Source organism: Glandiceps talaboti, chromosome 6, assembly GCF_964340395.1.
Source record: "Glandiceps talaboti chromosome 6, keGlaTala1.1, whole genome shotgun sequence".
NCBI classification, from domain to species: Eukaryota; Metazoa; Hemichordata; class Enteropneusta; family Spengelidae; genus Glandiceps; species Glandiceps talaboti.
This window is the reverse complement of record NC_135554.1, coordinates 24,456,545-24,481,959: the sequence shown is the minus strand read 5'-3', so window position 1 is coordinate 24,481,959 and position 25,415 is coordinate 24,456,545. Positions and strand designations below refer to the sequence as shown.

At 35.7% G+C, this 25,415-nt stretch overlaps 2 protein-coding genes across 2 annotated transcripts; one reads left to right on the top strand and one right to left on the bottom strand.

The window, feature by feature from the left end:
• Positions 1-1,075: 1,075 nt before the first annotated feature.
• On the bottom strand, positions 1,076-9,689 carry LOC144437064 (failed axon connections homolog). Its single transcript, XM_078125932.1, has 7 exons — positions 9,598-9,689; positions 8,129-8,260; positions 4,771-4,900; positions 4,202-4,398; positions 3,410-3,612; positions 2,325-2,441; positions 1,076-2,177 (listed from the first exon to the last, which is right to left on the bottom strand). The coding sequence occupies exons 2-7, from the start codon at positions 8,179-8,181 to the stop codon at positions 2,032-2,034; spliced, it is 846 nt and encodes a 281-aa protein (XP_077982058.1). The 5' UTR covers positions 8,182-8,260; positions 9,598-9,689; the 3' UTR covers positions 1,076-2,031.
• Positions 9,690-9,918: 229 nt separating this feature from the next.
• On the top strand, positions 9,919-24,036 carry LOC144437063 (protein zyg-11 homolog B-like). Its single transcript, XM_078125931.1, has 12 exons — positions 9,919-12,348; positions 13,223-13,363; positions 14,275-14,333; positions 14,981-15,098; positions 16,184-16,237; positions 16,435-16,593; positions 17,949-18,110; positions 18,709-18,756; positions 19,305-19,372; positions 21,418-21,547; positions 22,290-22,440; positions 23,111-24,036. Exons 1-12 carry the CDS (start codon positions 11,356-11,358, stop codon positions 23,260-23,262), a joined length of 2,235 nt encoding a protein of 744 aa, XP_077982057.1. The 5' UTR covers positions 9,919-11,355; the 3' UTR covers positions 23,263-24,036.
• Positions 24,037-25,415: the final 1,379 nt, after the last annotated feature.

Here is a 25,415-nt window from a genome sequence, read left to right as displayed (position 1 = left end):
GGAAGAAATATACTCCTCTCCAAAGGTAGACCATAATCTACTGCATAATGCCATTTGAAGGGGTTTGGGTTTTATCTATTTTTGAGGCATTTTCCCAGCTATTTGTTATCTTTGTATAACATTATTATATGGACATCATTTTATCTTAGGTTACGTTTGATTCGATAAATTATATATATATATATTCTCAACTTTCTCTCATTTTTCGCAATAACAGTTTACACCATTTACTGTACACACACTTTCACCCTAAAGACGCTCGGACTTGATTTTCCTTGTGTATGAAATATTTCAAGAATTTGCTATTTTACCATGCATATTCCCGAAGTTCAAACTAGTCATATTTTATCTTTGAAACATTCAGACTTTATTTTTAACTAAATAGATGTACATTCAAATTATAATTACAATGCCGTAAAGAGGACAGTAGTTTACGACTATAAGTATGCATTGCCGCAAAGAGGACAGCGGTTATTAACTAAGATGTACTGTTCAATTGAGAACTGTTGGCAATATTTGGGTAATATACTTCAAAGACTTCAAGTTGCAGATTTTACAAAAGAAAATAACAGAAGAAGAAAAAACCTAATTTCTGATCAAAATTCCACAAAAGAGAATTTGCCTGTAAATTTGTAAATTTTGTATATGGTTCTTTTTTTATTCCAAGCAGAAATTTTAAAGTCATTATGTTCAGGGTTTTTATGGCTCTATATATGTGGGGGTGGAAAGAGTTGATTTGAAGTGACTAAGTACTTTCTGACAAGATCAATAAAATCCTTTGATAAATTACCGTTTGATATCACTGATCCGTTATGGTTTACTTTGAATGACTCAGAAAATATAAGTATTGTGCATGGAGTCGGAAGCTTTTGAAAATATGTATTTGCTGTTAATTGTTTTAAAGTTAGCGTTGGCAATTACTAGACTACCATATATACATTTTCACGAATAAAACGTTCACGAATTGTAATATCACTTTTCATGTGACATCAAAGAAGAGGCATGGACAATCTGACGCATTTTACACTATTAATATTTTATTCTTCACATCAATATTTTATATTTCTACACATTGCCCTACCATACTCAGCCAAAATAACAAAATAAAATAAAAGCTCAATTCATGTCCCATAGGGAAGTATTAAGTAAATATCTACATGAAGGCAATATTTTTGTTTCCATACAAATACATTCGCTAAAATCTATCTTGTGATCTAATCAAGGAACCAAAGTTCCTTTTAAACACACCGACCACTTGTATTTTACATAATATTAATTCTAAAACATATAATTGTGCAGTATTCGTTAAACCCACACAACTTAACCATGGAAGTATACCCGAAGGTAAAGACTTGATGTTTTTCTTTGTTTTTGAAACTGTCTCGAGTTCATCAATATTTTCCCCATGATTTACATGTAAACTGACAATGACGTACTCGAGAATACATATCATGAACTTCTTCCAAAGCAATTTTCTGGTTGTTTGCATTCTCGTAGACTATCATATATAGCCCTCGTTATCTAGTACGTCAAATATTCGGGGGGGGGGGGGGTTACATCTAATTTCACATAACAGCTAGTCCAATCCTACTGTGTAAAATATTAGACCTTCTGACAATCCTCACTGGCTTCTCTTAATTGTATTTTTATATCTACTGTACTGAAAGAGAAGCCAATGTCCCTGTGCGGTACTCCCTCGTCAAACCATTGGTGTCGCCAGTTTGCCCAGTACATAGAGGGGTTTGTCTACCTTTATATTACCCGACAAGAGAGCACCGTGTAGGGGGATTGGACTATCCACTCTGTCGAAGTATAGTAAGAACAAAAGAACAATTTAGTGAAGCCAGGGAGGGTTGTCATAGTGTCTAATCTTCAGGATGAGATCAAAGCCAAACTGACGTAAATGCATGATCAACCTGCACTTGGTAGAGTACTGTAACAGTTTTTATCCACTACAGTTGAAACAAATCACTGTTTTCATTTGTTTTCTACTATGTAATGGATGGTTAGACAGCTATGTCTATGACATTTTCAGTTTCCTTTCCACAGAGTTGGATCTGACTCGAGATAATTCAACATTTTGTCCAATCTTTTGTCTCCCATGATGCATTCCTGCCAGTCAGGCCAGAATCGTTCCTTCATCCGAAAGCAATACTGTTGAAGGTTGACACAGTCACCTGCAGGAAAATGATAATTATAGTTTTCTTCTGTGATATCAAATCATGATATACGTTTTTCAAAGAAAGACAATATTTTACAAGAAAGTCCACACACGAAATTTCTACAAAGAGTGCCAACACGAATCGTTTTATATGGCTCATTACCTTTCACAAGGGCTTCTTGAGGAGAATCAGCAAGTTGCCAGACCATCTGTGCAATGAGCCCAAATATGGCACAATCTTCCTCACATGGTTCCTCACCAAACAGAAAGTTCTTGTCATCTAAAGATGATAAGATAATAAGCTTGGTAAATGTATGTACTCTTGTTATAAATAATATAAAAAATAGCATGTGTCTGTCTGTTATGTATGTATGTATGTATGTATGTATGTATGTATGTATGTATGTATATGTGTGTATATATGTGTGTATGTATGTGTATATATGTGTTTATACATGTATGTATGTATGTATGTATGTATGTATGTATGTATGTATGTATGCATGTATGTATGTATGTATGTATGTATGTATGTATGTCTATTTGTTAGCTCTATAATTGTATGCTATGGGTTTGTCATAAGATGTTGGCTAAGTTAGTAAAAGTTTATTAACCGAGCCATTGACCTAGGTTCAAGGGTGTTTACATTTTATGTAAATCAGTGAGTGTGTACCTTTTATGTAAATGAGTTAGTCGAGAATTAGCATATTAGGCTACCAGATAGCTGAATTTGTTTGTGAACAAGTTTATCGTGCTCTTGTTTTTTCATTAGAAGAAGACACGTAAGGACAGACCTGTATAAGTTATGTGTTATCTATATGTTTGTCAGTCAGTCAGTCAGTCAGTCAGTCTGTCTGTCTGTCTGTCTGTCTGTCTGTCTGTCTGTCTGTCTGTCTGTCTGTCTGTTTGTTTGTTTGTCGGTCTGGCTATTATTCATCTACAAGCATCTGTCTATCTATCTATCTATCTATCTATCTATCTATCTATCTATCTATCTATCTATCTATCTATTTATCTATCTATCTATCTATCTATCTATCTATCTATCTATCTATCTATCTATCTATCTATCTATCTATCTATCTATCTATCTATCTATCTATCTATCTACACTTGTCATCAAATCATCCCTAGTGACACCATTTGCTCTGTCTCAAATGACAGATATCATCTCATTTGAACAATGTTATGAGAACCGAAGATATTCTAGTATTTTACTCCGATTTATGATACATGGCGGTGTCGTACCCAAAAATACAGACAACGCTCTGATGTCTTTTTCAGCAATATGGTAGATATCTTCTTCACTATGTAGACCAATTCCATGAGCTTTTAACTTCTTCCTTAGTCCACCTCTTGTTAACTTTACTGCTAACCCAACTATACATGAACTTGGTAATAGGGTTGAAAAAGTCGAACGTTTATCAATCCATCGATTATAAACAGTTGTCCTGCAAGTAAAATGTATAATTGAAAGTATAATGCGTCTTGTTAAATGATTTCCCTAAAAATAAAAGTTATTAAAGTGACTATATGGATGAGGATTGGGTATTTATTTTGGATTTTTAATTTATAAAACAATTTCACCATGGCTTCGTACTTGAAAAATCAATGTGAAACAACATACTGTATGCCAATCAATTACAAAAGATTTATAAATGTGCACAATGCTTGTTGTATAAAACTCCAACATAAACACCCCAATCCTCATCCATTTTGCCACTTTAAAATATATGTTCCAGGTCCTTTTGAAATCGTGGTAAAAGAATTTTGGAAGTTTAATGTCTTGTTTTCAAGGAAATCAATAATCTTCTATTTTTACATAAATTAAATACAGTATTCGGCATATTGATTTCTAATTCATAAATGTGTATGGTAACTAGTTATGTTTTCTTGATCTCAACTGAGAAACATAGTATAATGGGTTTAAGTTTTCTTGAAGAAAGTGACAACAAAATCATTACATTTCCAAGGCGTATTTCCGTGGGCGTGTACAACCGAGTGTGTGTTCGTGCATATATAGTACTACTATACCCTTACCAATATAGATTTTCCTCTGCCATTTTCTGAAAAGCCCTTGCAATGGCTCTTTCTTGTGGACTCAAATGTTGGCTGAGATCTACTTGAAACTTTTTATTTAGAAATTCAATAATAAAGCTGGAATCACCCATGGTTTCCCCATTAAATTCAATCCATGGAGTTTTGCCTTTTGGTGACATTTTGCTACCATGTATGGTCTGTGAGAAACAAATATGATTTGATATATAGTTAACTTTAAGCTGTGAGCATACGCGGAATATTCAAAGAGTTAATTGCAAATCGCAAAATACAATATTAAATCTCAGGTAGGTTCTGTCTTACCTTAATAGGGGCATTTTGGCAAACCTCCAGTAGGGTTTGACTTTCTTTATATCATCATAGCGAACATCACAGGTAGGTTTCAACTTACATTATATGGTATCATAGCAAATCTGAGGTGGGTTTCAACTTGCCTTATATGGTATCTTAATGTAGGTTTCGACTTGCCTTATATGGTATCATAACAAATCCCAGATAAGTTTCGATTTTTTTTCGATATGGTATCACAGCCATTCTCAAAATAAACTTACCTTATATGGTATCTTAGCAAATCGTAAGTAGGTCTCCAGTTTTAATTGAAATGGTGAAACACCCGGGGCATATCTACCTCGGCCAGTTAAGTGTAATATTACCGTATCACTGGGATACGCGCCTTTCTTGCTGCGAGGAAATAATGTCGAAAAACAGATGAGTATTAGATATATTGCTGATTGGAACAGCATCATACATTTCGAAGAAGTAAAATATTTGAATCAATTTCTGTTGTCACACAATCACACTCAAGCAGAATGGGAAAAGAGCAGATGATTTCCATTGCTTGAGTACATTTTTATTCACAGTGTCAATGAAACTGGTTCCTATGCAACTATTCAGTCTATGTTTTGTATATTATTTATCTCTAGGTCTAGCTAGTTCTTGTTTTGTCTATTCTTTCTTTTTAGCCTATGTATGATAAATGTTGTCAATACTTTATGATTTTTTCCATTTTCATCAGAACGGAGTAATTTCTAAGATTGTAATAGGGGACTCAAATCATAGCAAGACAACCAATTTTCGTCTCCCTTTCATCTGAATGTTTTTAATTGTTATAAATCATAATCATGAATGAAATATATAGACTGTAAGATGTGTCGTATTGTTAATAATAATATCAAATAACAATGATGAATGACAGTAATAATTTAATTGATATAGCGACTAAAATCCACAGAGACAGTGATCAAAGCTGCTTAAAATACAAAACAAGCATAAAAGTATCAATACTAAATTCCAAATTCCAGATCTAAGAGAAGGCAAGATTAAAATGATACGTTTTCAGCATACGTTTAAAAACATTGAAATTATCACAACTACGGATTTGGAGAGGGACAGCATTCCATAAAACTGGGGAAGCAACACGAATATGTGTTTTTTGTCCTGGATGTATCGGTACTAAGTTTAATATGATCAGCGGAACGTGGACTATGCCCCGGGACATAGAGACTGACCGACTCGCTAAGATATGGAGGACCAGAACCATGAAGATTATTTAAAATTGATGACTAAATCTTATAAATAATATGCTGACTTACAGGCAACCAATGTAATTCCTGTAGAAGTGGTGTGATATGAACATAACGTGAAATAATTCTAGATCTGGTTGCAACATTTTGTACATGTTGAATGCGATTTATAGATTACTGAGGTATACCATGTAACAATGAATTTCACGAATCAATGCGAGAGGAAATAAGCGAATGGACTTGTTGTTCAGTGGCAGACCTAGACAGATATTGGTGAGACAATAATCAAGGATGGCGCCGAGGCTCTTTGCCTGACACTGGACAGAAATCAACGCTTTACCAATACGAATTTGTTTGTGCCATTGTAAGCAGGTTCATAATTCCCAAGAAAAAATAATAAATTCTGTTTTATCGTCATTAAGGCAAAGGAAATTCGAAGACATCCAAGCTACTATGATGACATCCGAAATACACCATTCAAGATTTCTAACTGTATCAAAGGAAAGACATGTACAAATTGAAGTCATCGGCGTGGAAATGGTATTTACATCCATGACTAGCAACCACGTCGCCCAAAGGATATGTGTAAACTTTGAACAAACTCGGGCCAAAGACCGAGCCTTGAAGTGCACATGTATCAAGAGGGTAATAGGGTGACTCAGCAGCCTGAGAGTTTATGATATTACAGATTGTCTACGATCAGCCTCGGAAAGATAAGATTTAAACCACCTCAATGCATTACCAGTGATACCTAGACGATCACGCAAGCGAGTTAACAAAAGCTTGTGATTAACTGTATCAAAAGCAGCGGAAAAATCTAACAAAACTAAAAGCACATCATGCTTAGAATCAAGAGCACGTAGAATGTCATTTGTAACAATGACTAGGTTTGTAAGCCGATTGTAAAGGTTCGTATAAGGAATTGAAGCGATGTGGTCTCTTAGTCTAATAACAACAATGCCTTCCAGAACGTTCGATAACCAGATTTAAACTGAATGCCTTCCGTAAGGGCAAAGTTTTGAGATTCTCATTCCTACAGACAATTGTTTGAATAAAACAGAACATATGCAATAAGTTATTTTTTTCTTATTGATTGCTCTTTGCCCCTTGCTGTAGCAATCTCCTGGCCAACCAGAACATGTAATGTGAAGCTTTATAGGACGTTGTAACATAGCACTCCGTAGAAAGAGTTTTAAGGCCCTAATACTTTTAGGGCAGATGTGCTTAGGTATCCCAAATGTATGTACCAAGTTTTAATGAATTTGAAGCGTGCATTCTTGAGATATAGCTTAATTACCGAAAACCATTAATTACGTAAATTGCTAATTAATATTCCTGGTTGTTTACCGAAACCTAAGCAGTTCTTGCCATTACCCTACCGAACACGTGTATAAATTTTTTTTTGAATTGGCCCAGTTGTTCTATAGAAAATGGTGATATAGATACACACACACACACACACACACACACACACACGCACACACGCATACATACATACATACATACATACATACATACATACATACATACATACATACATACATACATACATACATACATACATACATACATACATACATACATAAGCACAGACTTTTGACATCAGACAAACCGGGCCTAGTACATCCATACATAATCTATCTGCTAGACCTCGGATGTTCTTCCGATAAAATACAACACACGACCGAACTTCGCTATCGAGGATGAAACCGCATTTCGGGCAAGCCCTCACTGCGAACTTCGTTCGCTTAGAGTATCGAAAGAAAGCCCGAACGCTGCTAGTCCATACACAGACAACTAAGAACAACCTTGTTAGTTGTCTGTGGTCCATAGTGCCACGGTATATAAGTGACAGCGCTAAATAGGATAAGTAAATATTTACACTATGTAACCTGGCCATACCGTAGGGACTAAAATCAACATAAATAAAAACGCAGTGAATATTCATATATCTCCAAGGAAGATAAAAATGGTAGATTAGAAACTGGCCGACAGTTTTTGAGAATATTACAACCAAGCGAGGGGTTGGGGGTTCAGATTGTTCAGCAATATCAGGTGCGTGCTGGCTATAGCGTGAGACGAATGTCGTATCTCACAGACAATGAAAAAATGTGGTACTTGTCAAAATGTAAAATATAGCTCTACAGACATACGCTCCGAGATTTACGACAAATCTTCGTTCGGGGTTATCGGAGCGTATATTTCCAGCGCTATATTATTAAAGTAATGCCCGTGTCCACACAAACAATACTGCATCGTCGCAAACCGCGGCCTGTTTTACGGCACCGTTCTTAACGAGCCTCCCACTGCTCGAGGTGTAGCGGAAGAAACAATGGTTTGCGAGAATGACAATACTGGGGCTGCAACACTGCTTTTCTTGCCATACCTTGATTTCGTCGCTTCATGGTGTGACTGTGACTGTGACTCTACCTTTGCCATAAGTGTCGGGTTACTGGTACTTTAGGAACTCACTAGCACAGCTGATGTACACGGTTGGTTGTGGAAGTCTTTGGTCAATCTGAAGAGTTCACGATCAATACAATACGTCATGGACTTTATATTCATGAGTTTAGCCCACAGTCACTTGTGAGCTAATATTCTATTTAAGGATGGTCATAATACAAAATAAAGACGTTATTAGGTATTTACAAATATTCAAAATATACCGTCACCGATGTTTGCATTGAAAAAGACTATATTCAAGGAGCTAATATTCTATTCAAGGATGGTACTAGCTCACAAGTGACTGTGGTTTATTTAGCCTCAGGCTTAACCTCAGACCTGTGGTCCGAGTTTTCGTAGGGTCTATGCTTTTAGTGCATCTGGCGCATGACTTAGATTCCCAAGACCGATACCAGATTTATAACCTGGTCATTACTGGGATGTCTTCTCAACACCATCAAGTTACTTAAAGGTGGCAGTGAAAGACCACCTGTTGACTTTTAGCCAAGACTTCAATTCTTAACAGTATATTCCGGGAGTATGTTTAACGAAATTTGATTCATCTCCAGCAGAGATGCATGGGCATGTCTCAAAGCTATAACTGTATTAGCCATTTCAACTTGAAATAGCAGTTTGTACATTTTAGGGGAAAAAAACATTGGCTGCCATGAGAGGCAAACAGAAACAAACAGAAAGACAGTTATTTGAAAATTAGGACTGGAGTGAGCTTTCACAAACCGTGTCAGGAATATCGCCGATATATGGATAAACATTTAGGGAGCCTTCAGTATTTACAAGGGGGAGGGCCGGAGGAATCGGGGGGGGGGGGGCACGTATATTTTACAAACCTGTTCTTGGGGAGGGTCACATTTTACAATCCGTAGTTTTGTGACCAAATTGAAGATTCAATTATTGTCAGTTTGTTTTGTGTGTTTTGAGATGTGAAAGTGAGATGAGCACTCAACATTTATTTTTACGAGTACTTTACATGCCAAAATACAAAAATATAAAATACATATATTGTAAGAAAATTGTTTAAGAAAACGATGCATTTTGTTGAGTGTACCATTTCACCTTATCACTCACACTGTCAGTGAATGTTGTTAAAATATGATGGTAATGGTAGCAGTGTACTGCACAACATGGAAAGCACGTTTTAGATACTAACTAGATTGTGTATGATTATAGAAAGGTAAATAGCCAGTCTTTTACTGTTTGTCACTTTATATGTACAAATATTGCTTTCTAATACAGAGTCAAAATCATTTAATGTGTATGTATGACATGGGAATATTGATTATCGTTCAGTATATGCAATTGTCACGGGGAGGGTCATGTTTTACAAAATGGGACCGTAAAGGGGAGGGTCACTTTTTACCAATGGAGAATGGGGGAGGGGGGTGTTTTACTTACCAGACCATGTGTGATTTCCTCCGACCCCCCCCCCTTGTAAATACTGAAGACTCCCTTTATCCCGATCGACTAGCAGTAGCACACGTACGCCACATCATGCACAGCGCGACTTGACTAAAGAATAACGTCACATCAGTGCGTCACGCATGATGACCCAGGCCGGCTCGACCTCGGGATAAGTCAGAGCGCCCTCTTGCGGTTCATGGAATCCAAGATGACAGCTGACATGACACGGAAATACAAATAGGAGTAGTATCTGCGCGAGGAGTTTGAGAGGTCGTATATTTTTACTTTTGAAGTATTTGCTTAAGAAGGTAAGGAAGCGACATTTACTTTTGATGTCCTGTTATCCAAACTGCGTGACCGTAATACGAGTGCAAGCTCAGCTGTAGCAATTATTGTCGATATGCTAGCGGTAACCTTTTTCTACAAAAAAGTATGGCAAGGCGGTCCCGGGCAAATACGTCTTCATGAACGTTCAATGTTCAGTTTCAGGCATTTAATTCAAACGATACAACATTGTAAGTTAGTGTGGGTGGAACATTCCACCCCAGTTGTAAATGGTAGTGATGAAATATGAATCGCTATTTTATTATTTTCAACATTCGAGACATACGCATACTTGGAGACCGTGCATGATATGCACAGGTCAAAGCCCTCAGCATAAAATTGTTTATTTTGCACATTTCTGAGATGAGATAGACATCATAAAGATAACACACAAATATCAGTTGCACAGCCTTTACAAACTTTATATCATTAACGATATAAACAGTAACAATATGCACACTTCTACTAATAGTAATACAACAGACATGAGGTATAATAAGTTCAAACAAAATCCATCCACTGTTTCTTACATTACATTCTGTTAGTTACAGTGCATGGCTGTATTAGTGATAATAATACATCCATGTTACAGTGTTAAGAGTCCACACTGTGTATGTGCTGTTTGTATGTTATCTTTTTTTTTGTATCTATGTCAACATGAGACCTTGTGATCAGGCTCACTGATCTTGATAGTTAAATTTGTTTAACAGTTTGGGTAAGCTTCTCCAAAAAGAGCTGTAAACGAACAGAAATGCAGTTGCAAACACATCATACTTCATAGTAGTCATACTTGTTTGACAGAGAGTAAGTCACGATTCTGATAATTAGATTTTATTCCTCAGTATTTTTCCTCGTTCAGCCAAGGAAAATACTCTTGACCTAAGGCCCACTACTCGTCTAGTGACTCGTAGTGACAACCCTTAGGTCACGAGTATTTTCCAGCTGAATGAAGAAAAATATTGGAGAATAACATTATTATACCAGGGCCAGTAGATTATCAAAGAAAAATCAGGGAAAGTAATGGCAATTTTGAACGTTTTGACTCATTTTGAACACAGCAGAACCAGTGATGTAGTCACACATTGTTGTGACATAGATGCCCATTCCCCATGACATAGAACAACCAGAGTATATATTCCATATATTTTGTTCAACTTGGCTCATGCATGGTATGATGTCTGGTGTTGAGTCCTACAGGGACAATGTCATAACCAAGTCGTGTACACCATTCACAAGCAGGAGTAATTTAATAGGTTCGAACCCAGACTGTAGAGGTAAGAGGTATACACACCAACTGCCCTTATCTGCATCTTTAACCCTTAACTGCTTATTAAGCTTAGCAAAGACAGTCTTTGTCCAGTCAGCTATTCTGAATGTTGTCAATTTCTTTCTTTACTCTAGGGAAAAGAATCAACAACAGTTTTCAAGATGTTGTCAAGAGCATCTCCTGGGCGTCTTCAAGACACTTGTCTTGAGTACATCGCTGACAATTTACATGAACTGTGTCAAGACTTCCAAGTGGATAACAATGGTGTACATGTACAGATGCAATTCAAATACACAGATATCTTTCTTCATCCTGATCTGGCAGATGGCCTTTTACAAATCCTCGCCAAACGAAAACAAGTGACAGACACCTCACTCAGTCTATTTGCTGACCCGAAAAAGACCAGTTTGAAAAGAGTGTTTCTGAAAAATGCACAAATAACACCACGAGGCCTGCAATTTCTTAAACATCATAAACTGATTGATTTGGATATATCTGGCATCATGAGAACAATAAGTGGCAACGATATCTTAGAAGCACTCGGCGACTGGACATTAGGTCATTTACAAGTTCTTAATTGCAGTGGTGTGAATCCTTTTGCCAACTTTCGTGATAATGAACGAGTGTCCGCTCAGTGGTCGAACTTGCAATCACTGATGCACCTAAATATTAGCAAAACAGAAGTGGACAGTCTCATGTTGGAGATATTAATTGATCGACTCCCACTGTTGGAAAGTTTAGATATTTCTCACACTCGCGTCGACAACATTAAAGCTGTAGAGAGGTGCAAGGATCGGCTAAAATCATTGACGATGGCTGATGTCAAAGTTTCTCTGGAGACATTCTGTACCCTAGTAAATATGACACAACTCAGACAACTGGATATTTCAAGGAGGGCAAACAACGACTCTTGGACAATTGGTGACCCGTTGATTAAAAAGAGCCTGAATAATTTTCTAGAATCACCCTCCGTCCTTCCTCATGTCACCTCCTTGGATCTGTCTGGCTGGGAGTGTCTCCAGGAGGACATTTTGAGACAATTCATTCAGAATCACCATAAGCTCAAATTTATTGGGTTGATGCTTCTATCCACCTTATGTCAAGCAGATTTCATCAGTAATGAAGAACATGAGGATTTCAGATCTGATCTTAAGGTGGGTCTTACAACTGTTTGCTTTGTTTTTTGTTGTGTTGTAACTACAGAGGTAAAAAACACATTGTCATCTTGAATTATAAAGGGAATTTAATGCTGATTTCCTTCTATTGTAATCTCCATGGAAACACATGTCAACGGGGTAAAAATACCGCAATTTATTGGCTGCAGTGCTTGTGCTGACACTCATTGTTAGTATCAGAGTTGTCGATGGCTGAGTGGTTCCACTTTTCTCTTACTGCTGCGACCGGGGTTTGATAAAATTGACCATGCTGTAAGTAAGAAGAGTGTCATTCAGTTTGACTCGCCAAACAACGCAGGTTTTCCCCGGGTAGACCGGTTTCCTCCTGTATTAACACTGATCCCATGAGGGATGGTCCTCACTGGACTTCTTGGGAGGTAACTATCCAGTATAAATGAAGATTATTATTATTATACATCATGGATGAGTTCAGGATAAAAACCATTTGCAATCTGTCAGCTAGAAAGTCCACATCGCTGGCACTGTGACTGCACTAGCTCTTGTAGTAGATGATCTTGCCCTTTATATCTCTGTTACCCAAGCTCACCACTGAACTTTCATGCCTTGTAAAACAACAGACTCTGTATTTACTACTGAGATGTCAGTGAGTTGATTAAAATTTACTTCTAATGTGATATACAGTGCTTGGTTTCCAGTAGTATTTTAATGTAACAGTTTTTACAAGTAAAATTGCATCTATCATGGTTTACATCATATATAAACATGTCTATGTCGCACTTGTTAGCGTTAATTTAGGGAGGGGAGAGGGGGGTTTGCCCTAAACGAACAAAGTTTGCTGCTTAAGATTGTGCGATCGCCCCTTTGTTTATTTGCATGTATGGATTATTCACAGGTTACAGGAGACTCTACAGAAGCCCAGCTACTAGAGGCACTGAATCGTTATCGTAACAGAGCCAACTACGCTCACAAAGCCCTATTCAATCTGTTCACCTTCACACAGGGTATAACAGAAACTAGCTGTCAAATGTTAGAAGTAAGTTAACATTTCTTCAAACTACATATACACACTTCATAATGAAAATTTCTATTCACAGAGTCAAAACATTTCTTGGAAGTGAATCCCCAATTTTCACTGATGTCTCATCAGCAGCATCAGGGATGTACTATGAGACGTCGGCAAAAATGTGGGATTTGCTTCCAAGACGTGTTTACTCTGTGAAAGGAAATTTTCATTTTGATAGTATGGTCCCAGAGTCCATGAACATTCATTCATTCTTGTACACATTTATCATGTGAACAATGAAATAAGAGTACTTACAAAATTCATCATCTATTCGGAAAATCTAGTGGCATAAGCCGAGTTTACAAATGATTATTTACATTTGCAACCTTCTGAACCCACCAACCTTGTTTGTCTCACGAACGACTTTTGAAAAGGTAAACATAAACAGTTTAAGGAAACATTTCTCAGATTCACATTATTTTACCTCAACTACTAGCAAAAAAAAAATAAAAATTCATTCATTATGTGATTTTGTGTTCCTTATTCAAGTTATTAATTATATTAATTCCTGGATTGTATTATTGTGTGCAAGTTACATATACCGGGGGTAGTTTAATTTATGGTAAATCAAGCTTTGATTCAGCCTGGAATCCATGCAGATGGGGATTTTTAAATTTTGCTTTAAGAGGGGAAAACAAAATTTAAAATCCCAGATAGTGTGGTGTTCTAGGATAGCTTTGGTCATAGACAATGGAGGGAAGAGGGACGTGCAACTGTGAAAAACGTGAAAGAAAAACTCATCCAGCCATGATACATCCGTTGGAATGAAAAGTGATCCCATTTTAACCCATGGAACTAGAGTGACATCATTCATTTAGTTGAAGAAAATGGAGGAGAAATACTTTCATTGCATATTTAATACATCATCCTTTGTTTTACAGGCAATATTTGGAACTTTACGGAACTTTCCAACACATCTTGGGATTCAGATGGCTGGCAGGTAAGTGAAAGATTTTGGCAAGACTAACAATTTTCAGAGTATGTAAGCACTGAGGAAATTAAAGAGTTGAGAAGTCAGACTAACATACAGGTAGGTTAATCTGGATTTTGTGTTTATAGAGTTGACATAGATTGTGCTTTGTAAGTGAACTCTTTCAATTTTTGGTATTACTAATTTCAAGAAAACTCCAACTTATTACAGTTACAAATAAAAATCCGGGGTCACCATACAAATTTTTTAAATAGAGGTCAAAATAATATCAAATTTAATCATTTTAGAGTCAAAAATGGCCGCTAAATACTGTATTTTGAAAACAAGAAGGTGAGATCCCAAATTTCTAGAAGTATTTTGGGACCAAGAACAAGCTTTATTTGTAAATCTCCAGGTGCCCCACATTCTGTTGCTTAGAGAACAACCTCTCCCAAGCAAGATGGAAAACGTGGAAGTGTGTGAAATGAATTATTGTCACAGGCTATACACATACAATGTCCACCAAAAGGGTAGACACATGACTGAACAAATTTGCACTTCTGTCACAGAACTTACATTTTTTATTAGATATTTATATTAGTTCTGAAGTCGAAAAGTGTATATTTCCAATTCTTAGGAATGCTTATTCTATTACCTTTGTGTGTTTGTCTTTTCAGTGCAACCATGTTTAACTTAGCCAGAGGACAACTGGCAAACAGCATCCATGTATCTATTCTGACTGAGCTGGTCAAGTTGACATTAGTTGCCATGGAGACATTTCCATACAGCCAACAGGTCAGTTCATGCATTACTAGTACTCACTAACAGCTCGTGATTTAGCTGAAATATATGAGGCAAATTATTTATGCTCTTAGTTTGGAACTAATAAAAATAAATAGCACATAAGGGTTCTTCTCAACCTTAAAGGAGTGCTGGTCTGTCTGTCTGTCTGTCTGTATACATATATGTCTGACTCTATTTGCCTTGCTCTGTAGAAATCACTGTCTGTATAGCTAGTTATTGTTTGGGCAGGGAATACCTCTTTATATTCTAATAGTTTTGTAGTTTTGAATTCTCAGGACCTGTAACAGCTTTTTACCTCATAATTGAGGGTCAAAATAGAACAAGAAGGTTGACTTATTCTCAGTACCTGTAATGGCATTTCACCTCATCCTATAATGTCAAAATAGACCAAGAAGGTTGACTTATTCTCAGTACCTGCAATAGCATTTTACCTCATCCTAGAGGGTCAAAACAGAACAAGAAGGTTGACTCATTCTCAGTACCTGCAATAGCATTTTACCTCATGCTAGAGGGTCAAAATAGAACAAGAAGGTTGACTTATTCTCAGTACCTGTAATGGCATTTCACCTCATCCTATAATGTCAAAATAGACCAAGAAGGTTGACTTATTCTCAATACCTGTAATAGCATTTTACCTCATGCTAGAGGGTCAAAATAGAACAAGAAGGTCGACTTATTCTCAGCACCTGCAATAGCATTTTACCTCATCCTAGAGGGTCAAAATAGAACAAGAAGGTTGACTTATTCTCTGTACCTGCAATAGCATTGTACCTCATGCTAGTGTGTCAAAATATATAGAACAAGTAGGTAAACTTATTCTCACACACACCTATAGTAATGCATGTGAAGCGTGTGGAGCGGAAGTTATGGTGTTGATCAAGAAATTGAATGTTCTTTATTTTTATGATGCACCTAGGCAGTAATATTCTATTTCAGGTACTGAGAATTAATAGACCTTTTTTTTCATGTCCATTTAAGTAATTGATGATATTTTACCAAAATGTAAAATTCAGTATTTACTCTACATATAACATGTTAATAATTCATTTTTTGAACTACTTGCATATCTTTTTCAGCTGCAGAAGAACTGTCTGTTGATTCTGTACAATGATACTGTCCTGAGAGACGTGGTAAGTTATTGTCAGAGTATAAGCATGTAACAATACACACTAATACTGAGAGAGTAAATTTGAGTTTACATTGTATCATAAAGGTGGTCGTACTTGTAATCTGAAGTTTTGACAATTCACCCATAAAGTACAGGGACTGTACCCCTTTAACAATATACTTCCAAATGAATATTTGATGATCGTCTTATATTTTACAGAAATTTGACCGATGCAAGACAGCTTCCCTGTCCATACAGTGTCTGCGAACATTTGATGACTCCCCTATGAGAACAATGGCGGTCTTCATCCTGTCAGAAGCAGCCCTGAAAATAAGTACAGAGGAAATTGAAGAGTTGGGAAGTCAGACTAACATACGGGTAAGCTAATCTTGATTTAAGGTAGAATACACCTTGGAAATAATAATAATAATAATAATAATAATAATAATGATTTATTTCAAGAACCAGCTCATATGCTGAAAAATTGCTCAAAACATAAAAAGACTTGTTATAATACACAGATTAAAAACAATCCATCAAAAATCTTTTCCAAAATTTACTGTTTAACAATCACAAAATCAGATGATGATGATGATGATGATGATGATGATGATGATGATGATGATGATGATGATGATGATGATGATGATGATGATGATGATGATGATGATGATGATGATGATGACAAGCTTTGATACGACAAATCATTTTGGAGAAAATTAATTTAAGAACTTTATTTTTAACCTCAGTTGTGAAAGTGATTTTATTTATGTTGATAAATTATGATTAACATATTTTCATTTAAATTCTTGAGTTTGTATAATCTGAATACTAGTATTACCAAGAAAGTCTCTACACTGAATCTGCTTTGGTTTTGTCAGTGTTCTCTTGAATTGAGATAATAAATATACTACAATACTAGAGTGTCTATAGATTTTGAGTTTAGGCAGCATGTTGTTTTTTACTACAAAACCAGAGTGACTATAAAGTTTCAATTGGGCAGCATGGTGTTTTTTACTACAAAACTAGAGTGACTATAGAGTTTGAGTTAGGCGGCATGGTGTTTTTTACTACAAAACCAGAGTGACTATAGAGTTTCAATTAGGCGACATGGTGTTTTTTACTACCAAACCAGAGTGACTATAGAGTTTCAATTAGGTAGCATGATGTTTTTTACTACAAAACTAGAGTGACTATAGAGTTTCAATTAGGCAGCATGATGTTTTTTACTACAAAACTAGAGTGACTACAGAGTTTCAATTACTACCAAACCAGAGTGACTATAGAGTTTGAGTTAGGCAGCATGGTGTTTTTTACTACCAAACCAGAGTGACCATAGAGTTTCAATTAGGAAACATGGTGTTTTTTACTACCAAGCCAGAGAGACTATAGAGTTTCAATTAGGTAGCATGATGTTTTTTACTACAAAACTAGAGTGACTATAGAGTTTGAGTTAGGCGGCATGATGTTTTTTACTACAAAACTAGAGTGACTACAGAGTTTCAATTACTACAAAACTAGAGTGACTATAGAGTTTGAGTTAGGCGGCATGATATTTTTAATGTCTCACACTATGTTATTTGTTACGAATTACACAAGCAAACTACAGACACTGTACATGTATGTATAATTTGAGGTATATGGTAACCAGGATTTGTGGTCGTGTATAAACTATTGTGAGCAGCTAGTCTAGGAATCTTTATAACTTAATATCATTTATTTTTGTAACCTAGAAACTTCTACAGATTGTGAAAGAGAAGATTGAAGCCAGACAGGTTGACTATGCCTTGAAATTTACACTAAGTGCCCTTTGGAATCTTACTGACGAATGCCCAAAGAGCTGCTCTCTCTTCCTAAAGGAGCAAGGCTTGGAGATCTTTCTACAAATGCTAGAGGTGAGAAGAAGTGGACATTGTTATGTACCATTCTTTATCCCTTCATTTTTTAAGAGCTTCATATTAAGGACTAAAGGAAAATTTTGTCCATATCATTTTTGGGACATTTTAGGACAGGAATGACATAATGTTAAAGTTTTGTCAGTAGACAGTTTAAAATCCAAATTTCATATGTGATGGGAAAAAATAAGAATGAATGTAATTTGCATTTTAAGTATGAAATATGTCATCTAAAGTCAAGAAAAAGTTACTGTGATATTCCTAACATGGGGTGGGGGAAGGGGTGGGGATGGGAAGGGGTGGGGATAGGGGGGATAGGACAAAGTTATTAACAGAAAAATCATGCAATCCTATTTTCAACCACCATCTATATGTCATGGAAACTCTAAAATGAACTCAAACATGACATCTAACATTTTAACACTTTAATTCTATGCACTTACATGTACAAAAGGCTGAATGGATTGTACGCTCCTTAGTCCTATGTGAGTTAAAGAAGTATGAAAGCCTATTGTGCCAGATGTAATCATTTGTTAGCTCTGAGTGGTATATAAAAAGTAACATCATTTTTATAATACATGTATTTCTTTTTCTGCAGGCATTCCCAGATGAAGATAATCTGCAAACCAAGGTTCTGGGTTTGTTGGTAAGAATTTTATACATGTACATTGTTTACTACCTGGTAAACCAAGATATTCAAGTGAAAACTGTACCAGAGTTTGGATTACCTTTAACATAACAAGTGGTGAATTTTAAAAGGAATGCTACTACTTTCAATTGGCATTGTTTCTCTGTTAAATGAAACCAATTTCTAAAAAATTTAGGTTCATTATGCATGAAGTCATTAAAATTGTTTCTCGAAAGGCCCATGATTCAATCCCATGTTCTTGCATTAGTGCTATCAGTGAAGCCATAGGGAATACTTACGTTCATTTTTTTTAGGATTAGCTTTTCAATAACTCAACTAGACAACTGTTTCTCGTAATTAATTTTAATTTGACGAGTATTTACTTTCTATCAATTTTTCAATCGAAAGAAAAAACAATAAAGCTAAAAAAAACATATTTTATTACAATATTTGGCCTACTGTTGAACTGTGGGATAATTTGAAAACTGCTCTCATTTGAAATTTTTTTCCTGACTCAAGAAGTGGAATATTTCTGAATAATATAGAATCATTTGAATCATTTGCAGAATAACGTGGCTGAGGTTGGACACTTAAGAGTAATCCTGGTTAAAGAAGACTTTATTCACCAGCTGAGGTAGGTGGTTTTCAATGTATTCAAAGAAGAGAGACTCTACTCTTTACAAAGAAGAGATAAAATATATACTTAATAAAGCCATAGAGTGTCATGTATTGTATACCTATCAATCCTCTTTACTCCCAAGGGGGTATTTGTTTGTACAAAAATATGTTTGAGTTGGGAGAAAGGTTTAAATCCTCCCCCGTTCTACATCCCCCCACCCCCCTTACATCAGCGTGTACATTTTGTAAAGATCCACATCTTGCAGGAAGATATTAAATTGTTTAAGCCAGTGTGTTTATTTGTCACATTTGGACGATAAATGTTTATTCAAAATGTACATTTTTTCAGAGACTGGCAGGAAAATATCAGAAGTGTGGTATTCATATTTAGTTTCTTTCGTCTATTTGAGTGAGTCACTTTGTATGTTATAGCGCCCTCAGTGTCAGGATCATCACATTAATGTGACTTTTATCAGGGTTGTATAACCACCATGATTTGTCCCCTGGGCTTAAAATAACAGCCCCCCCCCCCCCCATTCATAAAAAGGAACATGTTTACTGAGTACCTTCTGTTGAATATGAAATTTCCATGAGTCTTCAGTGCCATTATTTCTAAGAAATATTTTACGCTAAAACAAAACCGAATATTGTTCAAATCCATACTAGGTTGTTAGTAGCAACATGTTGCTTTAAAAGATGATGCTGTTTTAAATCTAAATTCAGACTTGATGCTATGTTCAATATATTTGGTGTCAAAACAGAACAGAGGTGTAACTGTGCAAGTAAAAGTTCTAAATATGTGTCCCTAATTAAAATTAAGACAAAGACAAATAAATAAAGATATATAAATGTATAGTGTATTTTCAGAATTTTCACTGTAAGGTAATCATAAACGAAGTTTAAGTCATGTAAATAATAATAATAATAACTTTATTGCCACATATAAACTTAAAAAGTTTACAATGGAAGTCGGTGTGGTTTCGCAGTCAAAACACAAAAGATACAAAAACTAGGATATAATACAATGACAGACACAAATAAAAAGGCAGTGACTAAAAAAATGTTCTGATCTAAAGACCTGCTAAAAACTGTATATCATGCTCTGTTTAGTGTGCGTATGGCCGTGGGATAGAAACTTTACTGAAACGATTTGTACGTGATTTAATTGATCTAAACTTGGTATTGCTGAATAATATAAACATTATATTAATATTAACAAAGTAAATTCAGAAATTCAAATATTGTGGACTGTGGCCACTTATGCAGTGTCTAAGGGTCCTAGGCGTTAGAGCAGGAGGAAACCAAAGTACCCAAGCAAAATCTACATTGTGGGTCAAACTGAGCATCACTATTTATGCATACAGATCTGGGAAATTTCTTCTCAAAACCAGCCAACAAGTTTCAACCCAGATTGCAGCGGTAAGAAGCAAAAAAGCTAACTGCTCAGCCACTGACAACTCACTTGCAAGCATCTCTCTTTGTTCAAATGCTGTATAGAGAAACTTACTAAATATGTCAGAAGTCCCTTACACAATTTATCAGTTGAGTTGGCTGTGGTGGGAGATATGTCTTTGAAATGTATTGACAATTTGTTGCAGTATGAATTTTATGTTATGAATAAATGACTGCAAAACATACATGTACAAGTTATGTGAAACCCACAAAAACGAAAGCTTTGGATAGGACATAAACCCTCCACGTGAAGGGTCTATGGTTAGTAAAGGATTCATTAATCAATGTGGTTGATGGCTACAGTACACATACTCAATCAGCAAGCATTTATACCTGCAAACAACATCATGCACTCTCTTAAATGGAAAAAGTTTGTCAATTTAAATTTTGCTGGAATAGTAGGGTGGCAGTCAAGCAAGTATGGTAAGAACTGACCTCCCCACCACAGCCAACTCAACTGATGTTATAAATTGTGTAAGGGACCAACTTATAAGCAACTACAAGCTAAGAATGACAGACAGCCAAATTATAAATAACCCCACGTTGTACCAGACAATGAAATAAATGGCCATATATTATATAATAAGTTTGTATTTCTGTGTTATACAGGCTCTTGCTTGGCAGCAGTAAGATCGAAGTGAGTTACTTTGCTGCAGGTGTCGTAGCACATATCATAAGTGATGGTGCAGAACGTTGGCCACTGTCAATGGAGCTGAGAAATGAACTACATGATTGCTTGGTAAGCAGATTTGATCTATATTTTATTTGTTGAAGGTTGAAAAGATGTGTTGACATGCCAGGTTTGAATATAGCAGTGGTCTCAATTTCCATGACCACCGATTTATCATTTTTGACCACCAAATTCAACTTGTCCACGTGCACTATTAAACTGTTGTAGAATTAAGCTGAAATTTGAAAGAAGTATGAAGTATTTTTGTTTCATGATCACAATTTGTACATTATTCATTGGTCAGGTGAACAAACATTAATCATGGAATTTTCATTATTAATGTATAATTATGCCTGAACGAAATAAACCATTTCCTCAAGGGAGATGTCATCAATTTGTTATCCTTGGAGATATATTGTATCGCAATTGATGTTGCATTAGCACAATAACATTTTCAATGAAATCCACTAAAAATCAATCTTATTGATGTGCGTTAAAAAGTTTGGATATGTTTACATGACAGATACATTTTGTACCATTTATATGAAAATGCCAAAAATGGAACTAATAAAAAAATTATGCTGTTTTGCACATGTGCAAACATAACACAGTGGTTAGGAGCATGCGTAAGTACGTATGTCTACTTTCAAAAGCTCTTCAAATTGTTGCTCGTTGTTGTGCATTTTGGCATCTCTGCATAAACATTATGTGCAAACCCAACAAAATAGCTGTGTTTCATTTCAAAATGGCATTGTGTAAATGTAGCCAGAGACAAAATATTTTTAAAAATCTTATCTTTATTGTATTTCAGTACAAGACAGTTAATGATTGGGAACTTCCTGACAGCACTGTGGTTGCATATAGGTCCTTTCATCCATTTTTTCCTCTGTTGAGATGCACGGACACCCCAGCAGCACAGTTGTGGGCTGTTTGGGCAATGCTGTATGTTTGCAATATCCATGGTAATTAAATTTATCATTTTGTCTGTTGGACTGCATGGACACCCCTGTGTTGCATGTTTGCATTAGGATTGTCAAGAAAACTTCTATTTCTTTAATACTAAATTATCCATGTTATTACATATCTACCAGAGATTACGTGCACCGGTGTGTGTGCGCGCATACTAGTGGTATTTTCACTGCGGGTTAATACCGAAAACGTTATTGCTTACCTACATGCAAATGATATGCAAATGATATGCAAATGAGGGTGTGATCATTCACTACACATGAAATTGTGTGATCGCGCTGTATTGTTTTTATGGAAATTTGCCTTTTCAAATAAACATATGTAATACTAACAGAACCCCATAGCACTTGAGTTCCAGTGTTGGTACACAGGGGTATTTACTCTCGTGCTTGCAGTCTTTTCTGCTGCACTTTCACTCACTATGCTCGTGAAAGTATGGACGCAGAGAACACTGCAAACACTCGTGCAAATACCCAGATTATTCAACACTTGCACTCTTGTGTCATGGGGCTCTGTCATATTATTTTCATATACTGAAATACATGATATACAGAGTACGTAGCTATCATAAATTAGGTTTTCACAAACAGAAAATTAGATGTAAATTTACAAACGGTACACACACAGTCATTAACAATGGTATGCCTTCCTTTATCTCTACAGACAGGTACTGTCCATTGCTACTTGCAGATGGTGGATTACCGTTACTCAAGCAACTGCTTAGCAATCCAGCAACCAACCTCAAAGTCAGGGAAACTGTTGCTAAAGTACTTGAACTCTTAGAGAAGTGTGAACCCTCCCAGCAAGCTGCATGACTAGATGATAGTTGGTTGTACATGAAGTAGTTTTAACCATCAAGTTGTGGAGCTCTCTGACTACAATTTTAAACCATCAAGTTGTAGGGCCCTGACTTCAAAATTCTGCCATCAAGTTGTGGGGCTTTGACAATGAATTTGAACCATCAAGTTGTGGGGCTTTGATGGTGAAGATAAACCATCAAGTTGTGGGGCTTTGATGGTGAATTTAAACCATCAAGTTAGTGGAGCTATGAAAACAAATTTAAGCATCAACTTCTGAGCTTTGAAGACAAATTTAAACCATCAAGTTGTGGAGCTTTGACTTCAAAATTCAGCTATCAAGTTGTGGAGTGAATACTTTGACTTTCAACCAACGAATTTCACATTTGTAGTCATGTCTTACAAGTTATGAGGATCTACCCACAAAAAATAATGATTTATCTGTATCCAAAGGACAGTAATTTTTTATTTGAAATTACTACTGCTTGTAAATTTTAAGTTTGTGAGTGTTTATGAGTGGTTTTATCAACAAGTGTTTACTGACTTCAATGTGCAGACTTGCTGAGAAAGGGGTCTGTTTTAATTGAAAAAAAATGAAAATAAACACATTCATTTCTAGTATACCTTACATTTTCCTCTTTTGAATTGGCCTGTTAGAATATACTAGGTGAGTATGTGAAGGAACTCTTGACATATTAACTTTTATTGAACCTTCATATCAGTCATAAATGTACAAGAAGATATATCAAATTGTGTCAATCCTAGGAGCTAAAGTGGCCATATGGATGAGGATTGGGTATTTATTTTGGATTTTTTAATTTATAAAACAATTTTATCATGGCTTCATACATGAAAAACCAATGTGAAACAACATAGACCAAATCTGCATTTGTAACTGAATACATGCCAAAAAAACGTTAACAAACGTATAAAATGTTTCTTATATAATTACAAACATTTTACACAGTTATTAATGTTTTACAATTTATTGAGTTACAAACACAGACTTGTTTCACATTGATTTTTCAAGTAGGAAGCTGTAATAAAATTATTTTAAGAATTAAAAATCCAAAATAAATACCCAATCCTCATCCGTATGGCCACTTTAAGGTTTTTTTTTGTACTTGTAAATACTGTATAGCAATAACTGCAACAATGCCTTGATTGAAAAAATTATAATATGAAGTGTCTTGTTCCTTAGTTTGTTTTCTTGAAATTTCCTCAGAACATTTACCACCCACAGGGTTCATACTATCTTTGTATGTTCTGTAATTTCAATATATTTTGATAGATACATTTATGAAATAATCAGTATAAAATTCCTGACATGTCTCCCTAGCAACATGTCTAACTGCACAATGTATGATAGATGTGTTTCAAAGTACTTCCCCAAAATGACATAAGTTTGCAATGAGAATGTCTCGACACTGGCTGAAAAACCTGATAATGCAAGTGATTCTACACCAGCTCTGATAAACATTTTGTTTTGAGGCAAAATTAAAACATATGGACTTTCTTGTGAGTCACCACAGAGTTAGTCTTGATGCTAACTGTGGTTCCAAATCTCAAGATATCTCTTCACCCTGTCTAGCTTAATGAGAAATCATCAACCAGAACGTTGTGAATGCAAATGAGTAAACCCCTAACTATTAGAATGATGTAAACTGTGTAAACGGTGTCCTTATATGACAAATATACCATATTTGGACATGTAAACAGTGTGTAAACAGTGTCCTTATATGACAAATATACCATATTTGGACATGTAAACAGTGTGTAAACGGTGTCCTTATATGAAAAATATACCATATTTGGACATGTAAACAGTGTGTAAACGGTGTCCTTATATGACAAATATACCATATTTGGACATGTAAACAGTGTGTAAACGGTGTCCTTATATGACAAATATACCATATTTGGACATGTAAACAGTGTGTAAACGGTGTCCTTATATGAAAAATATACCATATTTGGACATTATGTAACTGATTCCAATAAACACTAACTTAACATTGGACAGAATTCTGTAATGATTAACATAGACATGATGACTTTGTTTGAATTTGAAATTTCATCTCAGGACCTCATTGAGCTAGTCATGAAAAGAGATTTGAAGTCACAGATAGCATCTAGATGACCACAGAGTATGGGATAGGGGGAACATCAAA